Source organism: Scardinius erythrophthalmus (assembly GCF_964197995.2).
Source record: "Scardinius erythrophthalmus genome assembly, chromosome: 18".
In the NCBI taxonomy this organism is placed as follows: domain Eukaryota; kingdom Metazoa; phylum Chordata; class Actinopteri; order Cypriniformes; family Leuciscidae; genus Scardinius; species Scardinius erythrophthalmus.
In genome coordinates this window covers 11540287-11560961 of record NC_138238.1, presented here as the reverse complement: position 1 = coordinate 11560961, position 20675 = coordinate 11540287, and the positions used below count along the sequence as shown (strand labels likewise).

Below are 20675 nucleotides of genomic sequence, written 5' to 3'. Positions count from 1 at the left end.
TCTATGAACAATTCCTAACCCGATCTTTTAGATGCAAAAAAAAAAAAAAAAAAGATCATACTCGCCCGAGGGACCTCCATGCTGAAATCCTGATCTTTTTTACATAATTTTTATTTCAATAATTTTTATTTGGATACATTTGCATTTATATTTTATTTTGATCTTTTTTTTTTTTTTTTTACATTTTCTGTTCCAGTTTTTTTTTTTTTTCAGTTTGAAAATTCCTGGCCTAAATAACAACTATAATGCATAGCAAATCAAATTGTAAAATTTAAATTTGCAAAACATCTTTTGCTCAGACTGTCCTCTCAATTACTTTTTTATTTAAAATCTGCTGCAAGGTTTAATATTTTTTAAAAAGCCACTTAGTCTTGGTTAATTCAGCAACAAACTTCTACACGTTTAATTTTCTTCATTTTTTCTCTTTGGATTTGTTTGCTGTTGGAACTGTAATGTATAAAAGCCCTTCTAGGGTGTTGCAAATTAGCTTTATCTACAAGCAGTATGATTCATGCATTGGATTGCTGTTTTCAGTTTTATCTATGTTTATTTTATCAGTCCTATACAAATAAAACATTAAATACATAAAAGTTGGCAACTACATCAGCTTTCATACAGTTGTATGATATTGTTAAACATACTAAATGTATTTATATAACTGCAGAGCTTACGCTTGTTAATGGATGAGACACAGGTGTATGCAGCTGCTTGATCCCACTGGGAGCAAATGACTTGAGCTCAGTGCACTGGACTCTCCTATAATCTGAGGAGGGACAGTAATGAGAAGAGAGGCTGAGGATGAAAGTACACAGCATTCAAATGCCTGATAATAAGGTCCTTATTTAAGGCTCACTTATTTGTGACAAACCATTTTGATTGGAAAACATGAGCAAACTTCACTTTAAGACATTTAGAATTATATCAATTCCGGTTTTTTTTTTTTTTTTTTTTTATGAGAAATTGGATATTATTTAACAAGGGAAATCCTCCTGTGCAGTGACGTCACGCATGCAGCCGTCACAGAGAATTGCAGTTCATTTATTTGCATTACCCATTGTTAACTCTTTTAATCTATTTAGTATTTGCTTAATATTAAACGTAATTTAGATAAAGATTTGCCTATTACATTCTTTAATGCAGAAGTTAGGGTAAATCGAATAACCCCAGCGCTTATGCCGTTTGTATTCTGACTGTCACAAAATGTATTAGTTCACTTTCACAACAAATATTTAAATAAAACTGTTCATTCATTCCCTTCCGCACAATGTTGTTTCCGAGAAGAAAAATGTATTTGTAACATTTTCTAATGTTTTGATTTTGATAACGAGAGCGATTAATGCAAATAAAATGAATCCAACAAATGTTCGATGTATTCTAAATGCACATAACAAAATGACGCTGTTAAACAATTCTATTGACACGATTCATGAAAATACAGTACAGTAATACGCCGCGAGACAGTGCAAGATCTTAAAATTACTATAGTAATCGGTTCAATTTCTAGCACCGCTCATTGAGTTTAGTTTCGTAAAACTTCAGCTAAACGACATCTTCCAACATCTCTATTTAAAATAAGTCAAGTTAAAACCTCTGATAGCTCCTCTAGTGATAACGAGTTTCTCACCTCTCCGTCCTGTTCTCCCCGCAGGTACTGAAGTGTCAGTTCTCTAGTGCTCAGGTCGTGTTGAACAGGAGAGGGTGCTCTGATCTGCTCTGCAACTTCCGTACTGACTTCATCCTCAATTCAAATTACTCTACAGCCCTCTTATCAAGCCAAGACCAAAATACTCTCGAGACAAAGTTAATAAAAAGTGTCACCGTTATGCTCGAATTAAGTAAATTAGGATTAAGTAAAGAATTGTTCATCACACAATGAAAATTCTCATGTTTCAAACCAGTACATCTTTCATTCCCGTTCATAGCATGGTTCTCAATACAGTGAAGTGAATGGTGACTGAGGCTGTATGTCTCTTAACATCTTTTGTGCCACAGAAGAGAAGTCAGTCAGTCATAATAGTTTAGATGCATAAATGACAGTAAATCTTTGTGTGAAAGTGGTTACATAGATGAACCCACTTTAAAAGGCTTGCATAACCAATTAAATACACAGACCGTTGGTACTCTATAAAGAAAAGGAAAAACCAAACGGCTCCAAACAAACTTGAGTACTTTAATCAAACTGGAACACATAAGGAACAAAACTGGCCATAGAAAAACAAAAAAAAAAACTGACCACGTGGAACTGGAAAACTGAATGGCAATGCTGCATTATTCACGATTAATAGTTACATTCTCTCTTGGCTCAAGAAATAAAATCACAAACATTATATAGGCTATAATAAAACAATATTAGTTCAATAAAACAAAAATAAAATATTCACACTTCTCTAAAGATAAAAGCTACTTGACAATGAAGGTCTTGAGTTACTATTTGGTTCCACCAACTTGTTTGACGAGGAGCAGAATCAATTTCTCAATGTGGTCAATCTGAAGAGGGAAAAATAATTAAATCCATAGAATGAGCCATATGTATATGCAAACTATATATAATATAATATAATATAATATAATATAATATAATATAATATAATATAATATAATATAATATATGACTTGTGTTTGCAGCTTTACGAACCTTTTGCTTCAGCTCAAGACAACAGCATGATTGGGGAGCTAGAAAGACCAATTTCAAAAACATTTGTTTAGTTGAGTTAATTAGTACATTTATATTTTAAAGCACATAAGACTATAGACAGGTTGCCCCTTAAACAGAAATCAGCAATTGTGCGGGCACTAGGCTAAACTACTCAGAATATTTGACTGTCGAGACCAATTCACAATGCACTGACGGACACGACCAACATGGATAATCGCCAGAATTACAGTATGTCACTACTCAGACATTCCACGACACGACAAACAGGTGCCGACCAACACCAGAGGCTGACAGGTAACGCACTGATCCAAAAAACCCAACAAAGTGTCTCAGAATCTATCAGTGCAGTGTGAATTGGCATTTAGTGATGTTAGTGATAGTAATGTCAACTTTTTTACAATCCTTTGCAAGTTATCAGTCTCAGAAACACCAATAATACCCACCACTGCTGCCCTTTGAGCTTGTAATGTCTTGTGGCTCAGAGCATTCCACTGTAGCCATAGTCTTGGGCATGTTTTCTGAAATCAGACATAATAAATGTTTGACAACTGTTTCCCTGGATATGATGACAAGGCTCCTTTTAAATAACACCTTTGAGTTACAGCTGAGAACACCAGGTGGAACAGCACCTGTGCACCAGAATTTCATTGCTACATATCCTGGACAAATTCTTGCGCAAGCCCAGTAAACACCTACATTAATACTAAGTCTTACCAACATGAATTCTGCCCAATGTTTAATTCCTCACCTGGTTCCTCAAGTCTGTAGCTGGCACTTAAAGGCGGGGCTTGATCTTTCAGGTCTGGTTTCTCAATACCTGCAGATTGAGTTTGATCTGCAGCCTTGTTTGAGCTGACAGTTTGTGTCGGCCTCTTATCTAGATCCTTTTTCTCCTCATTGACAATGGAAGGCAGCTTTGAGTTAGCCTTACTCTGTCCTTTCTGCAGAGCTCCAAGGATGATGGAATTAATATCTCTGTCAGCTTGACCTGACTGCTGGGTAAGGGTTAGCAGGTTGGAGGTCCCATCAAAGCCCTGCAGATTTGCCAGGACGCCCCCACTCAACTGAATCCCAAAGAGTTCCAAAACTTCAGAGGGCCACACTGTAGGAAAGTGCTCTTTACCTGTGCAAAAACAAAACCAAACCAAAAAAAAAAAAAAAGACCCACAATAATGGCTCGAGATTGTTAAAAGAAGAAATCTAAATCTATTCTGTGACTTAACCCAGGCTCAGACAACAATAGTTTATCCCTCCCAACAATCAGAGATAAAAAAACCTTGACAAGGACCTTGGTCGGTTCTGAAATTTGGCAGAGATCAACCGGTAAAGTGTATGTTGTAAGACGTTTTCAGATATAATCTTAAACCTTAAATCTTAAGACTGCGGTGAATGAAAAAACAAGATCATCTTAATATCTTGAATTGTGTGATGCGCCACGATTGTGCATGTTTGAGATTTGAAAGAAGAAAATTAGTAAAGATTCACCTCGTGTGTGATGCAACCAGATTTCATAATCAGTAAGGATTTAAAAACTTTTTACAAGGGTTTTAAAATCAGCAATGATTTGTGCATATTCAGACGAGTCAAAGTCTTACCTGCCAGTCCACACCTGACGATCTGAAATGGATGCTGGAGAAGTTCTTTGGCGATGGGAAGGATACTGGAGACAGGGACCGTCTCCATGTTCCCATAATCGGCGTAAATTACATGTGCATGCTTGGTCGTCACCTCCAACACAACAGCTCTGTACCAGTTTTTGTCACCTGAATAAAGAGCTCAATTTGACTGATTTACACATCAAGGAGATATCAGTAGCTCAACCACATGACACATCACAGCAACAACTCTCTCATACAAATAACATTATGACAGAATATGTTTTGAAAAAACATTTTACATCACTTATAAAGGGGTTTGTCGCACACACTTTTACAGCTGTAGTTTAAAAGCTGCGGTTCCACTACAGGTTAGATGGACCTGGAATTACTGGCTTAGCTTGTATTACAGTTTAAAATAACTTAAGCTTTCTTAAATCATTTTAAAAAGTAATTTATTCCCGTGCAGGCAAAGCTGCTATAAACTAGATGTACCGCATCGCGGTACAAAATATGACCGCCGCTCAGGCCTGCACTGGCTTTCCACAAAAATAAATGACGTGGAGTAATTTGGCTGTATTGCGTGTTTATGTATATACCTAAAAAAAGTAATAGTATGTGCATGTCTGTCTGTGTGTGTGTGTGTGTGTGTGTGTGTGTGTGTGTGTGTGTGTGTGTGTTGTCTGTGCGTGTATGTATGTGTGTGTGCGCGTGTGTGTTTGTGTGTCTATGCATGTGGATTTGTAAGTGTGTACATGGGTGTGTGTCTGTGCGTGTGGATGTCAGTGTGTGCATGCTTGCATTTGTTTGTATTCCTGCATGTGTGTGTGTGACAGTATCATCCTAAACCAGCAACCCTTCGCTCAACAGCACCATCTACAGGCCGATGAGTGTACAGTCACAAAATGTGCACATAAATGAATTGATTTTATACCCCCCCCATGGATGAAATTCTACAAAACTTAGCAGAGGATACCCCCAGAGGAGGTCAAGTTAATCATACACATGAAATATGGTGCAGTTCTGAACATCTCCACTGAAGATAGGGGCGATAAAAGCAGAATAATATTGCATTTTCATTTTTTATGGGAGGGGCGCAAATCACAAATGAGTGATTATGGGCTAGGTTGATGTGAGCCCTTAAGAGTGGGCCCTACATACCATAAAAATTTCTTCATCCTCGGTGCCACGGTTCAGGTAGTTATTTAGGAAAAACTGCATTTTTTTGGGTTTGGGGGGGCCCAGCGCGGGGGGGGGGAGTGGCCCCCGAGGACCAAACGAAATTTTTCCTCAGAAGTCTAGTGGGGCTACATGCCCACCAAATTTCATGTTCCCCGGTGCTTCGGTGTCCCTGGTATCGTTGACGAAAAATTTACGGGGGCCCCAGCGCGGGGGGGGAAGTGGCCCCCGGGGACCAAACGAAATTTTTCCGTAAAAGTCTAGTAGACCAACATACCAGAAAAATTTCTTCATCCTCGGTGTCACGGTTCAGGTAGTTATTTAGGAAAAACTGCATTTTTTTGGGTTTGGGGGGGCCCAGCGCGGGGGGGGAGTGGCCCCCGGGGACCAAACGAAATTTTTCTTCAGAAGTCTAGTGGGGCTACATGCCCACCAAATTTCATGTTCCCCGGTGCTTCGGTGTCCCTGGTATCGTTGACGAAAAATTTACGGGGGCCCCAGCGCGGGGGGGGAAGTGGCCCCCGGGGACCAAACGAAATTTTTCTGTAAAAGTCTAGTAGACCAACATACCATAAAAATTTCTTCATCCTCGGTGTCACGGTTCAGGTAGTTATTTAGGAAAAACTGCATTTTTTTGGGTTTGGGGGGGCCCAGCGCGGGGGGGGAGTGGCCCCCGGGGACCAAACGAAATTTTTCTTCAGAAGTCTAGTGGGGCTACATGCCCACCAAATTTCATGTTCCCCGGTGCTTCGGTGTCCCTGGTATCGTTGACGAAAAATTTACGGGGGCCCCAGCGCGGGGGGGGAAGTGGCCCCCGGGGACCAAACGAAATTTTTCTGTAAAAGTCTAGTAGACCAACATACCATAAAAATTTCTTCATCCTCGGTGCCACGGTTCAGGTAGTTATTTAGGAAAAAAACTTTGAACTTTGAAAAAAAAAAAAAAAAACTTTGACAATCCCTATATGACCGCCGCTATGACCGCTTTCGCTAGCTACGATAGCGGCGGTCATAATAAGTTGAAAACATTGTGCTGCTTACTGTATTTTGCAGTAACCGTGATGCATTTCTTCAGGTTTCTTTAAAAAAAAAAAACGAAGTTTAAAAGAACTACATTTATTTGAAATAGAATCCTTGCTAAAAAAAAAAAAAAAAAAAGTAAAAAATAAAGACGCCAAACTTTTGAAAGGTAGTGTATATTATAAAATAACAGTGCTGCTGATTTGCAAAAATTCACCATATAGTTTAAAATTGCACATGTGATTCCATCTATTTATCCCACCCAGATAAGCCACGGGGGTGAAGATCAAACTGACCTGAGAACTGTGCGCAGCAGGCAGCTCCTGGTAAAGGGTGGCACTGATTGGGGATTTGCTGTTTGCTGCAGTACTTCGCAACATCAGTCATAATGGCCTTCAGACTGTCTGCATTCACTAGGAGGAAAACAAAATCAGCTTAATGTAAAGAAGCATCATTCTAATGGTATAACCATGGTTATAATAATACAATCATAATCATAATTGCTCTAGCTAGACTTTATGCTTTAAATGCTACAATACGAGTGCACACCTCGTCCAGGATTCATTATGTAAAAGAGACTAGGGCTGATCACTGCTGCCACCCTTGGTTGGAACGTGTCACTGCAAGACAGCTCCAACGTCTTCCAATTCAAAGGAAAAGAGTCACCTAAATGACAGTGAACATCATTTAATCATGCACAAGAACAAAAAAAAAACCCTGCATATTACTAGTACTAGCAATTACAAAACTATAAAGCCATATTTAAATGGTTTTGACATCAGTTATGCTAACTTACTTAATGCTGTTGAAACTTCTGGGGCATTGGCAGCTCCACTGTTGTTCAGTTTCAATGGCTCTTCAACAGGTGGATTCTGATCAATGGGTTTTAGAGTGGGCATATCCTCAATCTGATTGGAGGGTTTAGTTGGCTGCAGTGGAGGCTGTTTCACCTGTCCACAAGGTCTAGCCAGGTGCTCAGAAATTAGCACAGCAGCAATGCTTTGTCCAGCGCTCTCTAGCTCCACCCCATAACCCTTCTCAGTAATGGACAGCACTCTGCCACTCAATGGCTGACTGGCACAAAGAGCCTGAAACTTATGCATTGCCTCTTTACTCCACTGACCCTCCGCTGGTTCGACTCCTGCACACAGTGATTGTTGGCCATATGTACAATGCACTCACAACAAAAATTTCGACTAATTTGTAGTCTCACACACATTCAAACCCCCCCCAAAAAATACCTGCAAGCCAGCAGCGGATCGCTTGGAAAGGCAGCTTGAGCAGACTATGGGTGATGGCCTTCAGATGTGCTGCCTCCACCTCACAGGAGTTCCCATAGTCCACAAAATAAACTCTAGTCTTACCATCTCCACACACTTCTAATACCATGGCTCTGTACCACTGGGCATCTCCTGCAAACAGAAGCAAAAACATTGAAAAATTCACCTGTACATTACCATTTAAGTTTATTAATCCTTTTATTCAAGCAAGGATGAATTAAATTGATCGAAAATGACAGTTAAAGGGGGGGGGGGGGTGAAATGCTATTTCATGCATACTGAGTTTTTTACACTGTTAAAGAGTTGGATTCCCATGCTAAACATGGACAAAGTTTCAAAAATTAAATTGTACGTTTGAAGGAGTATTTCTGTTCCAAAAATGCTCCTTCCGTTTTGTCACAAGTTTCGGAAAGTTTTTTTCGAGTATGGGAATGTGTGACGTCAGATGTAACGGAATTTCCTTATACGGGTCCTAAGGGCACTTCTGCCGGAAGAACCGCGGGCGCGTGCGCACTCGTAGACCAGAGCGAGAGAGCGAAAGCAGTACCTCAAAGCGCTGTGCTCGGCTTTAGGGAAGTCAGTGTCACCAAAGAAGTGGGTTTTTGGTTGCCAGGGCAAGACAACCCTGCACAGATTCCCAAAGAACCCAGCATTAAGGGACCAGTGGATGGAGTTTGTTTTTTCAGAGCATCATCAACGGAGGTTGTGCAAGACTGTTTGTTCCCTGCATTTCGACGATGCTTGTTTTATAAACAAAGCCCAGATCGACGGATTTGCAGATCGTCTAATGCTTAAGGATCGAGCAGTCACAATGATAAAGGTTTGCGGTCGTGGTTGGAACCGGACGGTGAGTAAAACTGCTTCTATTGTCTCTGTGTGTTGTTAGCTCGGCGCGTTACCACACAGCTTTAGCTCCGCCCACACGGCACGCCTCCAGCCGCTCGTTTTTTTCCGGAAAGACTCGGTACAGCCTATCTTTCTTTTATAAATATAATAAAACTAAAGACTTTTTGGAGATATGAAGGATGCAATACTACTCTATAGGTACTCAAGATTAACAGGAGATTGAGTGAAAATGAGCATTTCACCCCCCCCTTTAAAAACTTAGACATCTTGTGTAACAATAATAATAATAATAATAATAATTCATTACATTTATATAGCGCTTTTCTCGACACTCAAAGCGCTTTACATAGAAGGGGGGAATCTCCTCAACCACCACCAATGTGCAGCATCCACCTGGATGATGCGACGGCAGCCATATTGCGCCAGAACGCCCACCACACACCAGCTTACTGGTGGAGAGGAGACAGTGATGAAGCCAATCAGTATATGGGGAGGATTAGGAGGCCATGATGGACAGAGGCCACTGGGCAAATTTGGCCAGGATGCCGGGGTTACACCCCTACTCTTTCGAAAGACATCCTGGGATTTTTAATGACCACAGAGAGTCAGGACCTCGGTTTAACGTCTCATCCGAAGGACGGAACAATGTGAAGGACAATGTTAGTTTCAAATGAATGCTTTCACTTTCTAAAAATCAAAGAACCCTGAAAAAAAATACATCAGCTGTTTTTAACATTGAAATGTTTCTTGAGCACCAGATCAGCATATTAGAATGATTTCTGGTAGATCATGTGATACTGAAGGAATCAAATAAATAAGTTGCATTTTAAAAATATTCAAAATACTAATTTTATTTTTAAATTCTTATATTATTTCACAATATTTTTAGTTTTTACTGTATTTTGATAAACGCAGCTTTGGCAAGCAAATGATACTTTACGATTCCAAACTTAATGTTTATCTAGCATCTTAAATGTCAGTTGTCAACTCTGCTTCTTGTAAATAAAATTGTTTGAATATGAAAAAAATATATGTTTACTTTAATTATAAGTGTGTTACGGTAACCATGGTGTCTGTTTGGACGAGTCAGGATCACCTGTGAAGAGAGCACAACATGGTTCTCCCACAGTTGGTGAAAAGGGAGCTCTGCCCAATTCACAATGCCTTTTGAGCTCATAGGACAGCTCCGTCAGGATGTGTGAATCTGCCCAACAGAAATAAAATAATTACAAACATGATGAGTCAAACAGTGTAGAAAGAACAACACTGGCGGACAGTCGCACCGCTACTGTAGTTGTAACAGTAGAATTCGTCCAGGCTCTTCAAAGTACTAATCACCAGCTCCACCTTTTGGCCATCGAAGGGAAGTTCAGCACAAGTCCACTCCATTTTCTCAACAGGCAGACTGAGGGCTAGGGTAAAATTAAAAGATATTGATCTACATTATCCTTTTGAAAAAGATCAGAAATGGCTCAAGTAAAATAAGGTTCTGTACTTACATGGCATTTCAGCGAAGGATGCCTGAACTGGTTCATTCTTCTCGGTCTCCAAACTTTCAATGGCAGCATAACCCATGTTAACCAACAACTCAGCGACATTGGTCTGAGGGTCACTAGTCTCGTCGATCATGGACACCAGAGCCTTCCCGTCCTTCTTACCAAGAATCTCAACCCGAATGAAGCGGTTGCAGACCAGACGTTTCACCATCAAAATGGCCTCCTCTGACCAGTCGTCTGTTGGAGACTTTATACCTGGAGCAGTATGAACGTTAATCAAGAAATCAATCTTGCTGAAAATCTCTGACTGTGTCATGCATGCAAACCAATTTATGCTGAGCCAATTACAGATGCTCAGTGAATGAATCATTTCACTATACCTGCCAGAGAACAGGGGATTGCTTGTGTTGGTAAAGCCAACAGATCCTTGTTGATTGGTCGTAGGCGAGTTAACTCAACTTCCTCAGAGTTTCCAAAGTCTATGTATCCGACACATACGCAATCCTCAGAGGAATAGGCCAGAACTTTAGCTCTATACCACTGGTTGTCCTCTGTAATGCATGAGATGGCGGCATCAGAAGATACCACTTTTAAGGTGCATATTTACAGTTCAACAGCCCCCAGTCCCATTCACCGATGGGAAGGCACACTTTAAATATTTTTACATGGGGGAAAAAACAACAACAACAAAAAACAGGTCTGACCAGAGAACAGTGAGCAGCAGATAGTTCCTGGTGCAGGTCTGAAGATCTCATTGGCCAGAGTGTTTGAGCAGTGCTCCCTTAAATCCACCTGCAACTGCTGGATTATACCTGAATACATGAAGTTTACATCATACAATCAACATACTGAAAGTGCAGTATATATTTTATGGATGCTAACACATTGCAAAAAAATTATTTCTATTTCTTGTAATAATATTTAACAATATTACTGTTTTCTGTGTTTTGATCAAATACAGTTTTTGTTAACATGAAGAAGAAAAAAAAAAAAACACCAACACCTTGAACAGTAGTGTATGCACCAATGGTCATGTAATACAAATACCATGAAATAAATGTTTAATTGAGGTAAAATTGTGTTTTAAATCAAGTTGCAGAAAGCTCACTGGCATTTTCAAGCTTCTGACAGAGGATCTCTGAGGGAGACTGGATATGGGTGACCACTGCAGTGAATGCGTCACCCACTCCTTGAATCAATGGATCTGGAGGCCTGGCTTCAGAGTTCTCATTCTTTCCTCCAGACAAGCGCTTGAAGTTTTCAAAGGATGCCTTCAGCAATGAATCTAAAGAAAAGATGCAAATAGATCAGGGTGAAAAAATAAAATGAAAATTGAGTGAATCATTTATAGAAGATGAAAACAGATGAGTCAGCAACTCACTGATGTTCTGTTCAGTCTGTGGTTTGACAGCAACATCCTCCTTTATAGCATAGCCCTGGTCTATCAGAAAAGTGCTCATGTATTTACCTGTATCAAAAAAAAAAAAAATTACATGGTTGAACATCTTGCTCATTTCAAATAAAGCTCTCCAAAGAACCACGTATGCCCTACCAAGCATGCTAAGAGGAACATCTACAGCAAGCAGAGCTCCATCATTCATGATGTCCAACACTGTGAAAGTGAGGCTCTTTCCAGTAATCATCTGCCTAACAGCAATAGTGCATTCGCCTGTCCAACTTCCTGTCACAGGCTTTACCCCAGCAATACAACACTGCAAAGCCTGTGAAAACAACAAATCAGCTTTGGAAAAGGCATGAGATAATGACTACTGCTGGAACCATAAGTAATTTAACAAGAGCTGAGCAGTTTAATTTTCACTGTGGCTTGACAGAGATATCAAATTAAGAAACATCAGGAATATTGCAAACATTAATATACTTTTTATTTGGCAGTTACAATATATATACTGTATATGTAATAGGACTGGGACGATACACCTATCTTCCGAGTCGATACTATCACGATACTTGGGTGCCTATACGAAATGTGCGATTCTACAAGTATTGCGAATTTTGATATTGCATTGCGATTTTTTATATATTACACTAGACAGTGGGGAAAAGTTAAATACACTTATACAAACTGTACATGTATAAGATGACTCATATTTACAAAAACAATTCACATCTTTCTGATTTTTTTTTCCGAAGCATCATACAGTACTACATTCTCTTGAATAAATGATTCAATAGATTAAATTAACAGTTACGTGTCACCACTACAACGTAATCGAAAAATGCGTTATTTAAAGCGGCAATTTTCTATCAAAAGCTGATTTACTCTATTTTGATCGCTACCGTAGACAGTGTTCATGACAACTCTCTCTGGGTCAGCGGCAAAACAGATTTGAATGTTGCGATATGATTGTCAAAGTTTTAATAGACAGACGAATTGAAATATCATGTGGGTGTTTGAATTGAGATCAGTCTTTTAAAGATTAATTGTGCAGCTCTATTGTCTTATCTCTCTCTCTCTCAGCAAATGAGTAGCGCAAGGGCTTTTTAGTGCATTCAGTCTCACGTAGCTTTGATGTGTAAGACTGGAAAAACTGGAAGAGTGGGCAACTCTGAGAGAACAAAGGAAATTAACATTTGAACTCACTCATGCAGAGAACCTCCGAATCATCCTAATCTACATCCCTTTCCCTCTTCCCCCATTCCTTCTCTCTCATGCTGAGATCACCAAAATTCACCCAAGAATCTATATGGTTTAATGTGAATAATTATCATACAGTATTACACGTTTGGTATCATTTGTAATGTCTTAGTGCGACTGGTACAAAGGGCTCATTCCCAAAGAAGTACTCTGAATGGAAATTCCCATTGTTAGCAAATGTTTACATGTGAAAGATGTTTCTGTCTATATAAAGAAATGCAAAAAGAGGCTCAGGGCGATTTCTGAGAGTGGCCAAGACTCTCAGCATCATGTATTTTCTAATGTCAGGTTCGCAACTTTTCTCTTTATTCCAGAGCATTTGATGTTTTGATTATGATTATGAACTGATTATGAAATTGGCATGATACATTTACTTGACATAATTAATTGCTACATTTGATTTTATTTTGACTGACTCTGCAATTGTTTTCCCAAGTAGATTAAACGGATTTGTATGTTACTGTAAGTTTTGCATCAGATTAGTGACGACTAATATTTGGCACCAATTCAAGTGTACTTGGTTTTCAAAGGAAATAAGTGAATTTCCATTTAGAACAGCAAATGCTGCTTGACCAATCTAAATTTGGGTGTGTCTTACCTCTGTTTTAATTTAATGTTACTTTAGATAAGAGAACGTGGGAAACCACGACATGTCAATCCAAACTGCTATTATAAGAGAAGTAATGTTGGTCAGCTTATATCTGTATTAGTGGACATACCTCTACTGAAGTAAACATCAAGTTAAATTCAAGTCTATGCAATTCCATGGGGGCTATACCAAAGTATCTTTGATTGTGTAAACGTGAATGTGACCGATCTCAGGCATATAGCAATTACCTCTGTTTGGTGACCAAAACTGATGAGCTAGTGAACGTGAGATCCGTGTTAAACAGAAGATATGAGGACCTCTGAGCAACATAGTTTCCTAATTTGAACGGGTAAAATATAATAAAGAGTTAAACAGAACAATTAAATGTATTGCTAAACTATTATAATGATTGACCAATAACCAATTGGCAATCTAACTTAAATTTAAAGTTGTGATAAAATGGAGTCAGATATAAAATGAGTCAAGATAAAAGCTTAAATGGAATTAAATTACTTTGCCACGCGGAAAGACAGTTACACGTAGAGACCTTCACCCGTCTTAGCGGAAACCCCCATTTGGAACGATAAACGGGCTTACACACAATGCGCATCCACTTGGGACATTACAACACTTTACACTCATAGATAACGACACATTTCATCTTCTGTTGGAACAAAAGTGGCTAACTTCTGTCAACCTCATCTATAAGCAAGGACAAAAATAAAGCAATTTCATTTGAATTAATAACGATTCTGGAATTTAAAAAATATAGATTTTAAAATCGTAAACAAAAATTGCGATAGTTAGGTGAATCGATTTTTTCTCCCAGCCCTAATATACATATACACTCACATTCATACAAGTATGGAATCAACAATAATAACACTAAAAATATGGAATTAATAGTATAATTAATAAGAATAAGAATATTATGTAATGGAGATGTAACTCACAAATGGTGGTGCAGCATCAATATTGTCAGAGAGAGGCCTTATGTTGTCAAGTGGAACATTCTCCTCATTCCCAAAGTCGATGTAAATTACACTAGCAGTTTTGTGGGCCACATCAACTGACTGAACCTCAGCTCGATACCAGTTCTAAATCAGCATGAAAAAGACCAAACTGAGCACAACACCACTCACTAGTCCACGCTTTAAGATGAAACAAACTTGACCTGTTACGCACTGCACTGATTTAAGACATCAATGCTTATTTAACAGAAATTCTAATCACTCTGGTTCTCTGACTAATTAAATTAAAATGTAATTATTTGCCTCACCCGATCAAGTGAAAATTTAACAGCACAGAGCTCCCCAATTTCAGGCTTGTATTCAGGAGCAAATGAAGTGCTATAGGCCTTCTGAAGCTCTGCAGTGATGTTTTTCAGGGACTCCATCATCTCGACAGACTGTAGGTGGATGGAGAACATCCCAGGGTTCCTCAGGTCAATCACTGTACCCTGAAAAAAAGATGCTCTGTGAGGCAGAGAGTCTATAGAGAATAAAGCAATATAGGCCTAATGAAAAGTACCTGTATCTCAGCTCCTTTGGAAACATTGTTCTTGCGCAAATCACGTCGAAACATTCCCTTTGGCTTTAGGTCAACACAGATCTCCTGTAAACGAAGACAAGTTTCTAAAGAAATTAGATGGAGTAACTAACTACTGCAAGTATAAGTACCTATAGCAACCTCTGAGTACCTTAGCTTGAAGGCCACCAAGTCCATTTCCAGATGGCATGGCTGTGGATTCCTTAATTTTCTCACTGATTAAGAAAAAAAAAAAAAAAAAAAAAAAAAAAAAAACACGTATGAAAAAAAAGGACATTTCCACATTGTGCTTCCAAAACAACACTGATATCCAGAGAACATCTAGTACCTGGTAGCTTCTGGAAAGCTAGGTTTGCATACATGTCGATGAGCTTTCCAATCCTGACTCTGACAAGCTACAGAACAGTAACATGTTTTTTTACAACGAGTACACCTGAAGTTTCCTAAATAGGGTACAAGAAATATCACTAGTAAATGACCAACTCATTCTGCTGATCAAAGCCAGCCAAGACACGTTTGCAACACACCATCGATGGGCAGGAACATAAATATGTATACGCCATCTTGAAACGGTCAGCGTAGCGCCACTCACATCAAGAATCAATTACGCCACAACATTCAGCTTCTGGTTATGAAACCGCCTAAAATTACATTTACGAAGAAATGGTATAACCCTTCACAGGTGAGAATGTGTTGGTTTGTGTTTTATATGTATTAACTCAATATTACAAGTTTTTACTATGATACTTCATTTTTTTTAGTGCTCTGTCAACCTGCTCTCGAATGGTCACAAACCGGCTTTGACATTTCAAATATGGTAGATGGCTTACGTACAGTGGCCAATAGAAACAGACGTTGTTTTACATGCAGACTACAAAAAACTTCTTAGTATTTCTGTCTTGTTTTCCATTACAAATATCTTAAAATCCTAAAATGATATTAAGTATTGTTTTCTGTAGGGCTGTACTGTCCTAGTCGATTAATTGGTCGATGCGTTCTGGTTCGACCAAAATTCTGGTCGATTTTCTGCCGCATTTATTTCATCAGTTTTGCCGCACTGAGGCGCGCTCATTTCATCAGGTGGAAAGCACTAACTGCTAATGGGGGTGTTTTCAGAGTACCCTTGTTTCACTGTAACAGTCTGTCTTCAAAACACCCCCCTTGTTTTCACCTTTTTTGGATTAGCCCAACCCAAGAGAGAGCATCGAGCGTAGAAGGTTTGATGCTGAAAATTATTTATTTAATTGTGAGAGCGTTTAATAGTCAGTCCTCTTCTAACATGTCAACAACAAAGAAATCGACAGTGTGGCAGCATTTTGTTAAAATTGATAACAGGAAAAAGGTCGAATGCAAGTTTGCAAGCAACAGTTTTCCACAGCTCGACGACAAACATGACATATCATCTAAAAGTGGTAAGCTCACTTGTCTGCGTTAGCTTGCCCTGTCTGTTTTGAGTAGGCTATACGAACATATCAGAATTAGCATATTTCAATGTTTTAGTGTGATAACCTAACTTTTTTATTTTTTATTTGGAGCCTAATGCGCAATTGCGCTGTGCTGTTCGTTGTGTTAGTTTTAAGCCTAGGATGCTTTATTTTTCAGTTATGCACTTTATTTCGTTTCTGCTCTTGATCTGGTTTGTTTAATAAATATTCTTTTTTTATTAAAGTGGACGTGCCTTTTGTGTTTATTAAGAGTAAAAGCTTTAAGTTAATAGTCTATTCGTGTCTCAGCTGCGAAGCTGAGCTCATGTTCAGCCTCGCTCGGTGCGAGGACATGCACGGTGAAATGATAGTGTCTGACAGTTATAACTTATTATAACATATGACAAAAATAATTGTCTAAATTATGTTGCATATTCCTCAACAGTTCTTGTGATGATATCACTAGTTGACAACATAGTACTATTTTCGGAAATCATAAGCTATGATATTGCGCAGGTGCACGTGATGCAGCGCTGTCAGAGCCGACAGACTCGTGTGTCAGACTCATTTCAGTGCAAAATAATTAGGTCAAAAACGGTTTAATATTCTGCAAATAGCCTACTAGTTGTTTATGTTTATTTATAATTCATTTAGGCGGACAACAAGGCTACCAAGTACTGCGCGCGCATCTAATTAATTTAACGTTTTTTTTTTCTAACGTCATTTTTAGTCGATTTTTAGTAGAAAATTTCAGGACTTCAGTCGACCAAGATTTTCTTTGGTTGAGTACAGCCCTAGTTTTCTGAATAATTTATCAAAACGAAGTGTTTATATTTTAAACAAGAAAAAAAAAATCTGTTAATGAGGTAAACAAGTTCTTTTTTTCTTAACCCACTGACAGATATTTCTTGTTTTAAGCATCAACTAAATTTGGAAGAAATATGAAAAATATTTTAAAGGGTTAGTTCACCGAAAATGAAAATTCTGTCAGTAATTACTCACCCTCATGTTGTTCCAACCCCATACGACTTTCGTTCATCTTCGGAACACAAATTAAGATATTTTTGATGAAATCTGAGAGCTGGCTCACTCATTCATAGGCTGCTAGGTAATCGATATCTGCCATCCCAGAAAAGTTAGTAAAGACATCGTTAAAATAGTCCAAGGCTGAGCCACTGTAGTCAACTTTTCTAACTCTAACTTTCTAACTAACTTTTCTGGGCCATCAGATGCAATTACCTAGCAGCCTATGAAGGAGTGAGACAGCTCTCAGATTTCATCAAAAATATCTTAATTTGTCTTCCGAAGATGAACAAAAGTCTTACGGGGTTGGAACAACATGAGTCTGAGTAATTACTGACAGAATTTCCATTTTTGGGTGAACTAAGCCTATAAGTAATTTTCCTTCACAAGTGATCCACGCATGTATGTTTGTATAGAGTGACCAAAAAAAAAAAAAAAGATAATGTTGCCTATTTTATCATGTCTTTAAATATCACTCATCCATCAGATTTCCAAGTCGTTGTTATTTTAAAATGTTAGTTATACCAAACAAATAAGAGCGCGCAAGTTGAACACTGACTGAAATCAAGCAAAGTAACTTACCCTGGTGACTGCAGTAATTGCACAACTTTACCAGTGGGCCCAGCATGGACCCTGCTGTCTGTGGGGGAGACAAGAAATCTCCACACTGTGGAAAAGTTAAACGCTTTAAACACTGATACTACTGCAGAAAATTATCAAAGCTGTCTGATCTCTGGTTAAAGTCTCAAGAGGAAAATCTTACAAATATATCTACATAGCTAAACAACCAATGTCAGCATATTGAATAGTGTTTGACTTTTAAAAAAAAACCTTGAAAAGAAACATTTAATCAGATATAGAGTCATTATCACATACATACATTGTTTTTTGCAGAAATTGCATTCTCCTTTCTGACAGCATCACTTTTAAGATCTAAAGAAGTGGAAACAGAAAATTATCAAGATTGTTTTTTTTTTCCAAGAATCAATGACAAAATGCTCAAAAACATTTAACCAATACCATCTAGAACATCACTCGCTAGAAGATTTTCATGAGCGAGGTCCTGTATTGCTGGTGCTGGTCCTCTAGGACTAACGTTAAGTGAACTCGGTCCAGTCGCAGGTCTCCTCAAAGGGAGATTGGGTCTCACCAAAGTCTGAGTGAAAGATCGATTCATTCTTCCCTTGGTTTCACTGTGAGGTAAAAATAATACACACTATTAGTCAGTATTAGGAGTTTGTGTGTGTGTCTGAAATGATAGGGTATTATTCAAGACATGCAATGTTGTGACTGAGAACATGAACGAGGCTCGGGGCAGTTGATAGGCCACTGCTGCAACGTTACGAAAGTTTAAGCCATGCCAATTGAAATATTTAAGTGCAAGAATTCGCATTACTCGCTGTGTGGAAAGTTATCTGTGCGCAAACATCCGAAGCGCGCGCCAAGATCCCCGCCCGCGTCTCGCACAGCGCGCGAATATTTTATTGAGCTTTTTTCACTTCTTGAGCTTGAAAAAGCCCGTGATGTCGAGTATCGCTGCAAGCAGTCAGTTATGGCTTAAGTGAATATAAGGAAAAAACATCAGTACTGCTATTGAAGTGACAACTATTCACGTCCTTAATATTACTCAAACAACAAAAGTAACATTCCAACAAAAACCCTCACTCACTGCTCTTGACTTGCCTATTGTAACTTTTATGCAGTAAAATGCAGTGTTATTTTACATTTTATCACTTTATTACATTTCTGTACCTGAAAATTGCGCATTTCTAAAAGGTTGTCAGAACTGCCTGTTTTAGCAAAAACAATTTCCTGGCTGGTAAAAAGTTTTTTTTTTTTTTTTTTTTTTTTTGCCCGTGCATCAGCAGGTGTGCAAAAGTTGGTTTCAGGCCTTGAATACATGCTGATGATGCTTTCCTTTTCTATAAAAGTGCACTGAAAAGAAGTTATATTCCCTGAACTAACTACAGAACCCAGTGTAATGAATATAATAATAATGTCAGTGTTGATTCTGAGGATGACGCAGAGCTGTTTACACGTGGCCTGCTAGATTAATCGACAGGGCAAGTTTTCGATTTAAGTATACCCTTCCCCTTGTTATACATGTTAGGTAAGACAACTTAATAAGTGTAAATTTAATAAATACCAGTACGTAACAACTTTCACAAATGTATTATTGCAGAGATGAAAGATAGAGATGTTCTTACCCTTGACACCACCTCGTGCTTTAGGGATTTTATGCGCATGCGCAATTGAACGACCTCTGCGACCTAAGGACTTCACGTGATTGAGGAGCCTTCTGCTTTTCACATTGACTAGCATGTAAATGCAACGTAACATATTTTGTAGCGATGCTTTATTTAAAGGCAAAATCTACATTACAATTTTCAGATATAGACACGAGAAAAAAAAACATTTACAGTAACATGGTGGATTAAGATAAAAAGTAAATATATTAGAATGAAATTCAAAGTAAAAGTTCAATATAAAATATGTTTACATTTTAAACCAAAAGTCTCTAAAATAAATTAAATAGTAAAAATACATAAATATTGAAGGCTGTAAAGAGTCTTATTTGTTTTGCTGTTCTTCTCCCCCCTCCACTGTTTAAATATATTGATAAAATGAATATCTGAACTGGGGGAACAAATTAAGTTTCCACTTACTGTCACATACATATCATTGTGTTTTGGTTTGGGTTGGTTATGCTCTGTTCCTGTTCCCTGTCATTGTAAGTTGGCCTTAGGGTGCATCCAAAAACTTGAACATGCTGCCTTTGGATGATGACTCATTCCAAGGTGAAGGCATCAAGTCACGTCAGAATCCAATAGCTTCAATTCCTGTCTACTGAGATACCTTCATCTGATCGATTTTTGAAGGAAGCAGAAAATGTATCCGTCACTGCTTTTGATATCCCTGCGTTCCATTCAGTGACAGACAGTTGATCAAGAAAAATAAAGATGGTGTTTGAAAGTTGTGGTTGCTGACCAATTTGTGTGTAAATGTATGTTTTTGACCAACGTTTTCCACTTCTAATGTAATTTCTAGTGAGAAATTACTACTGTAGTAATTAAATATTTGTTTAATTCTCACCAAAGCTCTCTCTGTTTTGCTGTAGATCATTAAATTGTTACGCTGTCTCAGAAGTCTGCCCAAAATCAGTTTCGTGAGGTACTTTCTTGCGCAAATGCTGCGTTGTTGCCTATAAGGCAGCGAGGCAACAAGTCAGCTGCCTAATTTTTAAAGATGCAGCCCATAGTCAGTGTGTGACAGTTTGTTTCCATAGTTACTGATTAGTTTCACCTGTTTCATTTAGCTCCCTTTGTTTGCCCTGTGTATTTAAGCCTTTATTTCACTTGGTTCT

At 38.5% G+C, this 20675-nt stretch overlaps 1 protein-coding gene across 4 annotated transcripts; it reads right to left on the bottom strand.

Moving 5' to 3' along the window:
* Positions 1-1881: 1881 nt before the first annotated feature.
* tdrd1 (tudor domain containing 1) lies at positions 1882-20559 on the bottom strand. Of its 4 annotated transcripts, none has more exons than XM_081392059.1 (27): positions 20405-20559; positions 19978-20227; positions 18332-18504; positions 18192-18244; positions 17894-17978; positions 15193-15307; positions 15016-15079; positions 14847-14930; positions 14596-14775; positions 14270-14413; positions 11624-11792; positions 11453-11539; positions 11180-11356; positions 10776-10883; positions 10452-10622; positions 10075-10326; positions 9859-9987; positions 9672-9779; positions 7691-7861; positions 7246-7590; positions 6999-7115; positions 6746-6862; positions 4252-4419; positions 3405-3779; positions 3100-3174; positions 2636-2673; positions 1891-2487 (listed from the first exon to the last, which is right to left on the bottom strand). In XM_081392059.1, exons 3-27 carry the CDS (start codon positions 18486-18488, stop codon positions 2428-2430), a joined length of 3549 nt encoding a protein of 1182 aa, XP_081248185.1. In that variant the 5' UTR covers positions 18489-18504; positions 19978-20227; positions 20405-20559; the 3' UTR covers positions 1891-2427. The 4 variants fall into 4 exon arrangements, with proteins under 4 accessions (XP_081248186.1, XP_081248185.1, XP_081248187.1 ...); XM_081392061.1 differs by having other exon boundaries at positions 19978-20173; positions 20405-20525; XM_081392060.1 differs by lacking the exon at positions 19978-20227 and having other exon boundaries at positions 1882-2487; positions 20405-20525.
* Between the last annotated feature and the right edge of the window lie 116 nt (positions 20560-20675).

Bases quoted from the DNA above. Each gene is read 5' to 3' on its own strand.
- tdrd1 (XM_081392059.1), bottom strand. From the start codon at position 18,488: ATGAATCGATCTTTCACTCAGACTTTGGTGAGACCCAATCTCCCTTTG. The intron at 15,080-15,192 runs GTACTAGATGTT...TTTCTTAATCAG, and splicing joins AGCTTTCCAGAAGCTACCAG to TGAGAAAATTAAGGAATCCA. The intron at 10,327-10,451 runs GTATAGTGAAAT...ATACTGCTCCAG, and splicing joins AATCCCCTGTTCTCTGGCAG to GTATAAAGTCTCCAACAGAC.